The following is a 10,000-nucleotide window of genomic DNA, read 5'->3' as shown; positions in this document are numbered from 1 at the left end:
TGTGTGTGTGGCAGTACCAGTCTCGTCTGTTCCCCTGTTAGTCAATGAGTCAGACTGCCCGACATCCAATCAGATTGACAGCTCACTGGAGACTGCGACATCACATCAGCCCTACCAATCAGGTGTCTAAGTGCACCATGACATCACATCAGCCCTACCAATCAGGCGTCTTATAGCACCATGACATCACATCAGAACTACCAATCAGGTGTCTAACAGCACCATGACATCACATCAGAACTACCAATCAGGCGTCTAACAGCACCATGACATCACATCAGAACTACCAATCAGGCGTCTAACAGCACCATGACATCACATCAGAACTACCAATCAGGCGTCTAACAGCACCATGACATCACAGCAGAATTACCAATCAGGCGTCTAACAGCACCATGACATCACATCAGAACTACCAATCAGGTGTCTAACAGCACCATGACATCACATCAGAACTACCAATCAGGTGTCTAACAGCACCATGACATCACATCAGAACTACCAATCAGGCGTCTTACAGCACCATGACATCACATCAGAACTACCAATCAGGCGTCTCACAATTCCGCTGACACTGAACATCATCAGGAACTGAACATTCACACACTCGCTGTTTCCACAACACACTCTACTGGACACACACTCTACTGGACACACACACACACACACACACTCTACTGGACACACACACACACACACACTCTACTGGACACACACACACACTCTACTGGACACACACACACACACTTGCTGTTTCCACAACACACTCTACTGGACACACACACACACACACACTCGCTGTTTCCACAACACACTCTACTGTTGACACACACACACACTTGCTGTTCCCACAACACACTCTACTGGACACACACACACACACACTCGCTGTTTCCACAACACACTCTACTGGACACACACACACACACACTCGCTGTTTCCACAACAAACTCTACTTTGACACACACACACACACACACTCGCTGTTCCCACAACACACTCTACTGGACACACACACACACTCGCTGTTCCCACAACACACTCTACTGGACACACACACACACACACACTCGCTGTTTCCACAACACACTCTACTGGACACACCCACACACACACACACTCGCTGTTTCCACAACACACTCTACTGGACACACACACACACACACACTTGCTGTTTCCACAACACACTCTACTGGACACACACACACACACACACTCGCTGTTCCCACAACACACTCTACTGGACACACACACACACACACACACACACACTCGCTGTTTCCACAACACACTCTACTGTTGACAGTGACACACACACACACACTCGCTGTTTCCACAACATACTCTACTGGACACACACACACACTCTACTGGACACACACACACACACACTCGCTGTTCCCACAACACACTCTACTGGACACACACACACACACACACACACTCGCTGTTTCCACAACACACTCTACTGTTGACAGTGACACACACACACACACTCGCTGTTTCCACAACATACTCTACTGGACACACACACACACACACACTCGCTGTTTCCACAACACACTCTACTGGACACACACACACACACTTGCTGTTTCCACAACACACTCTACTGGACACACACACACACACACACACTTGCTGTTTCCACAACACACTCTACTGGACACACACACACACACACACACTTGCTGTTTCCACAACACACTCTACTGGACACACACACACACACTTGCTGTTTCCACAACACACTCTACTGGACACACACACACACACACACTCGCTGTTTCCACAACACACTCTACTGGACACACACACACACACACACACTCGCTGTTCCCACAACACACTCTACTGTTGACACACACACACACACACACACTGTTTCCACAACACACTCTACTGGACACACACACACACTCGCTGTTCCCACAACACACTCTACTGTTGACACACACACACACACTGTTTCCACAACACACTCTACTGGACACACACACACACTCGCTGTTTCCACAACACACTCTACTGGACACACACACACACACACTGTTTCCACAACACACTCTACTGGACACACACACACACTCGCTGTTCCCATAACACACTCTACTGGACACACACACACACACTCGCTGTTTCCACAACACACTCTACTGGACACACACACACACTCTAATGGACACACACGCACACACGCCCTGTTTCCACAACACACTCTACTGGACACACACACACTCGCTGTTCCCATAACACACTCTACTGGACACACACACACACTCGCTGTTCCCACAACACACTCTACTGGGGACTTGCAAGCCTGAAATGGGCATCACACCAAACTCACCTTGACAGACAGACAGCAAAAGGAGCAGGAGCAGGAGTGCACACACACACACACACACACACACACACACACTTGCATGTGGATATATTAAACACATATCATCGGAGCTCCCACACACACACACACACACACACACACTTGCATGTGGATATATTAAACACATATCATCGGAGCACACACACACACACACACACACACACACACACACACTTGCATGTGGATATATTAAACACATATCATCGGAGCACACACACACACACACACACGTGCATGTGGATATATTAAACACATATCATCGGAGCACACACACACACACACACACACACACACACACACACACACACACACACACACACACACACACACACACAATTACAGGTGTGTGTGCGTGTGTGCGTGTGTGCGTGTGTGCATGCGTGCGTGCGTGCGTGCGTGCGTGCGTGCGTGTCTTTGTATATGTGTGTGTGTGTATGTGTGTGTGTGTGTGTGTGTGTCCACAGTGAAATGGGGAAGAGGCTGAGAAGCTGCTGTTCCAGAGTGCATTGCTCTAGTAGGCCAAGATACGGAGGCTCTCTGGCCAGAGCCACAGGTCAGAGGTCATTTGACTCATGCGCACGCTGCTGCAGTCAGCCACGCTGACCCTGAGTGACCTTGACCCTGAGTGACCTTGACCCTGAGTGACCTTGCCCTAGCCCAGTGTCTATATGCCCCCGTGAACAACCATAAGCACAAGGTGCGATCAGGACCACGTGGGTCGAGAATCGGGAAGTGTCTGGGCTAATCACTTCTAAATACTTACTCAACAAGAAGCACAATGAGATTACATTTAAAACGCTACAAGACATCTGATGTTTGATTCCACCAGTAATGTTAAGCAGGCGATCAAGTCATTTGTTTGTTTATTCATTCATCTTTCTATTATCTATCACGTGGCATTCTGTTTACAAACAAGGCTTACGTCATCCTCTACAGCAAGAATCACTTCATGATCATTCCACCGAACCCAAACACGCCAGACTGCACCTCTGATAGGACAACTGTAGAATACAACAGCATTACTTTCTGTTGTCGCTATCTAAACTGCCCCTGCCCGTATTTACGGGACATAATGGTGGCCAAACTTCATGAGACGTCCCAGAGGATACATAGCTACTTATCTGCCGCCTGCAGTTCGGCGTTGGAACATATTAGTCACCGATACATGGCTTGGACTGTCATGCGGGAATGAGTGAGCGGAGGGCACTAAGTCCTTGCTACAGGTGTGTGTGTGTGTGAGGGGGGGGGGGATATGGGCGAATACGAATATGACAGACAACGTGAACCAAGTTCACTGTAATAACTTACTAGCTAGCATACATCTGTACGAGGACACACGAGCTATGTCAGTTACCAAATAGTACACGAACGTCACTTGGGTCGTGCCTACTCACATACCGATCATGATGATGGCGACTCTCTCTATTCGGACCTCCTGTCCAGCCAGATGACTTTCATATGTCTCCGAGCCCCTGCCCAGTGACCAGCGTGTTGCTGCTGAGACGAACTTCTTGTCAAATTCACTGGGCATGCCCACAGCCGAAATGCATGGTGGGAAATCGTGTCATAATATATATTTTCACCACTTAAAAAACACACAGTCGGAATGGAAACTTTCAGATGGACGTGATTAAGATATATTGTTATACTTCCTTCTTTAAATGTTAAACATGACATAGTATAAGCCCATATTCTGTTCTGCTGAGAGAATTGTGTTTTACGTCACACCGGAAACCTTTGTTTGTTGACGGAAGCCTTCTCACGCATGTTTAAGTAGCTAGCTAACTAGCGTTTCGGTGCTTGTCGCGCTATGAGTGACAGCAATCCGCTGATTAAAGGCAAGTTAGAAGCTTTCCGCGAACTGAAACGACATGTTGGAGTCGCACCAACTCCACTATCACGGGGGCGGCATACCAAACGGTGCCGCCCAATCCTCTCAGGATCCGTTTGAATTCAGAGTAAGCTCTCTCGATGCAATTCATTCTCTTCGACCATGGACTCATTAAACACCTAAACCCAGAGGCTAAAGGGCATTATACAAGCAGATCTATACCTTATATAGACGTACTACCGTAATTTGACGCATTGTTGACATCCCATCGGCTATTGCTTTGTTTTTTCTTTGGTCACTTGACTTCACCCATAATAGCCTACATTTTTACTAGACTATTTTTCTATTAGGGTCGTGTTGCATAGCCTTCTGAATTAGATGACCGGTATACCTTGACCTAACTTAATATAAATAGCCAAAGTTGTCATGAATGAACGAATTGAACTGAATCAAAAGAAACGTAACAAGTACTTGAACTGCGCTTCCAATTAAACCAGCATCTTGCTGGTGGTACGCCTCGAGTAGGCTAGCCAATTAAATGAACAAATCCTGACCGATGGTAATGATCCACTGAAAACGGTGTTATAGTAGTCATGTCACAATAACTATGTTGTGCGTTGGTTATGATTTCACCCTCAATGCATTTTTGGACAGGAGACAATCAATTTTAGCCTCTTCGGCCTCGGCGAATAAAGGAAACGTTAAACATTGTTGACATTTTAAAAATCATTGTGATTGATCAAAAAGACTCAAACACTTGAAAGTTGAATTTAGACCAACTCACTGGGGAAAACATGCATGTACATGCATGATGTACATGTAGTTGCTGATGTACATGTAGTTGCATTAATCGGCGTCTTACTATGTATATCACATTCGTGATCACAGACTGATGTACATGTAGTTGCATTAATCGGCGTCTTACAGTGGCAAGAGAAGCCCATATGTCAGCAGGCATTAGTAAGGTCATGTTATTGGCAAAGGAGCAAAACATGATCACATTTGCGGTGTGCTCCTTTTAACGCTTTAGAACAGGATTACTGCCTAGAGGAAATAACTATGATTGAAGTCGTGCCTCATAAAAAAATATTTGTTATGTACACTTTAATAAACCCACGGCCTGCTCAAGCTTTGGGACTGGCAACGGTGTACGCCTCATTAATATTCAAATTGAAACTGCATCAATGTAATGTTTTCTACATCTCCTCAAATATGATGTGGCGTATAACAACCCGCCTGCACAGCAAAATCACGGACTAAACACCGTTCAATTTGCATATTAATGAGCAAGATGGCAGATTATAATATTTGCCCTTTTTTCTTCTTCCTTCAGGGAGTAAAGCACAATTTCTTCTATTTTATTTCTTAGGACAGCTAATAGGTTTTCAAAAATAAAATAAACCTCAGCAACAATCACGTTTTTATTTAATCTGAAATTCGTCAAAGGCTTTTGGAATGACATTTCTTTTCCCGTGTGAGAGGAATAGCAATTATACCTTTACCTCCCAATTTTGCAAGGTTACCTCCCTCCAGTGTGAGAGACACGTCTCCCCTGAAGTCGTGCTTTTCTGTAGCTGTGCAGTTTTGTAAGATGCTTTCAAAATGTCAGCCTGTCTTTCAGGCACAGATTTCTCCTTCATTTCCCCTATCTTCCTGCAGTGTAATGCCAAAGGTTCATTCAAAAAAAATATCCCATTGTAGATTATTGTTGTGGTGTAATCGAGCAACGATTTGCGTGCAAATGTCAGAGTCTTTTTGTGGTCTTTTGAATGACGATGGGGAGCTTTTAAGGATTCAACAAGAGAGGCAGTGACTAAAAGATCACTCAGGGACTAGAACGTTAGAGAACAACAACATTCCGGAACAGTCTGGAACCTTTGCGAACACTCCGCCCCACTCATGTGGAGGCCCTTTGCAGTCTCCATGGCGATGTGTGTGTTCTGGTCGGCAGGTGAAGCCGCATGCTTGTGTTCTTCTCCCCCCCGCAGCCCCTGAAGGTGGAGCCGGACGTGCTGTGCGTGTCCCAGGCGGAGGAGTTGGCCTTGCTGAGGGTGCGCGTGCAGCAGCTGGAGCGGGAGATGGCCCGTCTGGCCGCCGAGAACCACCACCTCAAAGACCTGCTCGTCAAGGGTGAGGCCCCGCCCCCCACACAGCACAGCACAGCTGGGGACCACCAGGGCCAGATCAGGGCCACAACAGCTCTACATCAGGTCTAGATCAGGGCCACAACAGGTCTACATCAGGGCCACAACAGGTCTACATCAGGTCTACACCAAGTCTACATCAGGTCTAGATCAGGTCTACATCAGGGCCACAACAGCTCTACATCAGGTCTAGATCAGGTCTAGATCAGCTCTACACCAAGTCTACATCAGGTCTAGATCAGGTCTAGATCAGGGCCACAACAGCTCTACATCAGGTCTACATCAGGTCTAGATCAGGTCTACATCAGTGCCACAACAGCTCTACATCAGGTCTAGATCAGGTCTACATCAGGTCTAGACCAGGTCTACATCAGTGCCACAACAGCTCTACATCAGGTCTAGATCAGGTCTACATCAGGTCTACATCAGGTCTAGATCAGGTCTACATCAGTGCCACAACAGCTCTACATCAGCTCTAGATCAGGTCTACATCAGGTCTACATCAGGTCTAGACCAGGTCTACATCAGTGCCACAACAGCTCTACATCAGCTCTAGATCAGGTCTACATCAGGTCTACATCAGGTCTAGATCAGGTCTACATCAGTGCCACAACAGCTCTACATCAGGTCTAGATCAGGTCTACATCAGGTCTAGACCAGGTCTACATCAGTGCCACAACAGCTCTACATCAGGTCTAGATCAGGTCTACATCAGGTCTACATCAGGTCTACATCAGGTCTAGACCAGGTCTACATCAGTGCCACAACAGCTCTACATCAGGTCTAGATCAGGTCTACATCAGTGCCACAACAGCTCTACATCAGGTCTAGATCAGGTCTACATCAGTGCCACAACAGCTCTACATCAGGTCTAGATCAGGTCTACATCAGGGCCACAACAGGTCTACATCAGGGCTACAACAGGTCTACATCAGGGCTACACCAAGTCTACATCAGGATCAGAGCCACAACAGGTCTCAATCAGGGCCACAACAGGTCTACACCAGGGCCACACCAGGTCTACACCAGGGCCACAACAAGTCTACTCCAGGCAGGGCCATATCAGGTCTACAGTACATCAGGGCCACAACAGGTCTACATCAGGGCTACAACAGGTCTACATCAGGGCCACAACAGGTCTACATCAGGGCCACAACAGGTCTAGATCAGACAGGGCCATATCAGGGCCAGCCTGGAAATATCCAGACTCCTTCACAAAGCGAATAGGGTCTGGTGACTCACGATTGGGATTCGTCTCCAACACTGCATCACAATGGGCACTAACTTTGAAATCATTGGTTCAGCCTGACCAATCACATTGATCAGAGATTCCTTACGTCACTTCCTACTTTGCCTCCAACCTGTTGTGTTGGAGACACAACAGGTCGTTGCTATGGTTACGACCCCACAGACCAGACTGATTGATTTCTGTAGTAGCTGAGTGGCCTCGTTTCCTCCTCCTCATGTGAAAGGAGTCTGGAGAACACACACACACACACGCACACACACACACGCACACACACACGCACTCACACACACGTTTCCTCCTCCTCATGTGAAAGGAGTCTGGAGAACACACATACACGCACACACACACAACCAGGATCCAGAGAGGAGCGATTGCTCAAGGTTACATAAGTGTGTGTGTGTGTGTGTGTGTGTCTGTTATTGTCTGTGTGTATGTGTGTGTGTGTGTGCCTTTGTAAAGAATAGTACTAGCTGTCTGAGAGACAGAGAGAAGCATTCAGAGCAGTGATCTACAGGACATGACATCATCTGATACAGTACAGAATCAAATGATATTAAAAAATATATTAGATATGAAGTAAAAAGATATTACTGTAGATTGATATTATTGTGTGTTGTAAAATGAGGTGTAGTGTGTGTGTATGTGTGTGTGTGTGTGTGTGTAGAATTAGGCCTTTTTATAAGATGAGGCGTATTATATTGCGCACACGTATTTGTGTGTATGTGTGTGTAAAGTTAGCCATTTTATAAGATGTCGTCACCGTATGAACCAACTTCCGCTGGAATTCCAAAGCTATGGCCGTGTGTGTGTGTGGGTGTGTGTAGGGGGGCGGGGGCACTTGCCATCTTTCTGCTGTCAAATAGATTCATTAGAAGTGCAGCGCTTTTTTTTTACATTTATTTCTTCATGTTTGCTGACGTTTAGGTTAAAAGATGTAGTGTGTGTGTGTGTGGTGTGTGTGGCGTGAATGTGGGGTGTGAGGGTTGGCGTGTGGTGTACAGTAGTGTGTGTTTGTGTGTGGTATAGTGTGTGTGTGATGGTGGATTTCTCTGCACTGTTCTGACCCCCCCCCCCCCCCCACAGAGATCCCTGGTCTGCTGTCGGCCATGAGACAGACTCTGTAGATTGATATTATTGTGTGTTGTAAAATGAGGTGTAGTGTGTGTGTATGTGTGTGTGTGTGTGTGTGTGTGTGTTTTTTTTACATTTATTTCTTCATGTTTGCTGATGTTTAGGTTAAAAGATGTAATGTGTGTGTGTGTGGTGTTTGCCCCCCCTCTGCACTGTTCTGACCCCCCCCCCCCCCCCCCCACAGAGATCCCTGGTCTGCTGTCGGCCATGAGACAGACTCTAGCACCAGCCCCATCAGCCCCACCAGCACCAGCAGCACCACCACCACCACCATCGGGCCACGGGCTGAGCCCCGGCCACCAGCCGGACCTGCTGTGCTCGCTCTCCTCCTCGCCCTCCTCCTGCTCCTCCTCGCTGGCCCACGCCGACCGCGGCTACGGACTGCTGTCGTGGGCCGAGCACGGCCCGGGCGTCACCGCCGCCGCCGCCGGCCCGGAGTCCATCCCCTCCATCTCCGAGCTGCTCCGCTGCCGGCACCAGGAGCTGGACGGGAGCGCCGGGAGCGCCGGGAGCGACGGGAACGGCGGGAACGGTCTGGAGCTGCTGGAGAGCCTCTCGAGTCGTGCGGGCGGCCTGGCGGACGTCATGAAGTTCGAGCTGAGCGACGAGCTGGAGGACGAGCTGGCGCCGTTCCTGCGAGAGCTCGGACCGCGCGGACCCACCGCCACCCCGTGTGGGGCGTCGCCATGCCAACAGGCAGAGATGCGCATGAGGGGCCGACCGCCCGGGTGCGGCCAGCTGGGAGACCACTGTCACGTGAGTGACAGCTGTCAATCATCTGGCTCTGAGTGAAGCCAAGCAGACACTGTGATCTTGGACCAGACTCATTCAGACCAGACTAACTCCAGACTAACTCCAGACTAACTCCAGACTACAGTAGCTTTAGACTAACTCCAGACTAACTCCAGACTACAGTAGCTTTAGACTTACTCCAGACTACAGTAGCTTTAGACTAACTCCAGACTAGCTTTAGACTAACTCCAGACTACAGTAGCTTTAGACTAACTCCAGACTACAGTAGCTTTAGACTAACTCCAGACTAACTCCAGACTAGCTTTAGACTAACTCCAGACTACAGTAGCTTTAGACTAACTCCAGACTAGCTTTAGACTAACTCCAGACTAACTCCAGACTAGCTTTAGACTAACTCCAGACTACAGTAGCTTTAGACTAACTCCAGACTAGCTTTAGATTAACTTAACTGCAAAAAGCGATATCTTACGTAAGGGATAATGGATGACACGCGGTGAGGTTATCATAAA

At 48.0% G+C, this 10,000-nt stretch overlaps 2 protein-coding genes across 2 annotated transcripts in view; one reads left to right on the top strand and one right to left on the bottom strand.

Annotated features, from left to right (window-relative positions):
- Positions 1-3,872, bottom strand: part of LOC134074671 (E3 ubiquitin-protein ligase parkin-like) — a gene marked incomplete at its 3' end in the record, with an annotated part of 54,074 nt that extends 50,202 nt beyond the window's left edge. The window contains 1 exon segment of the mRNA XM_062530478.1: positions 3,782-3,872. Within this exon segment, the coding sequence (XP_062386462.1) occupies positions 3,782-3,788 (7 nt within the window).
- A 132-nt stretch (positions 3,873-4,004) lies between these two features.
- The window catches only part of LOC134074670 (uncharacterized), a 9,553-nt gene continuing 3,557 nt past the window's right edge, over positions 4,005-10,000 (top strand). Inside the window, exons 1-3 of the mRNA XM_062530477.1 lie at positions 4,005-4,341; positions 6,203-6,344; positions 8,923-9,494. Of these exons, the coding sequence (XP_062386461.1) occupies positions 4,255-4,341; positions 6,203-6,344; positions 8,923-9,494 (801 nt within the window). The 5' untranslated portion in view covers positions 4,005-4,254. The remainder of the gene's footprint in view (positions 4,342-6,202; positions 6,345-8,922; positions 9,495-10,000) is intronic.

This window comes from Sardina pilchardus, unplaced genomic scaffold (genome assembly GCF_963854185.1).
Source record: "Sardina pilchardus unplaced genomic scaffold, fSarPil1.1 HAP1_SCAFFOLD_137, whole genome shotgun sequence".
Classification (NCBI taxonomy): domain Eukaryota; kingdom Metazoa; phylum Chordata; class Actinopteri; order Clupeiformes; family Clupeidae; genus Sardina; species Sardina pilchardus.
The sequence above is the reverse complement of the archived record's forward strand: the minus strand, read 5'-3'. Positions and strand labels throughout refer to the sequence as shown.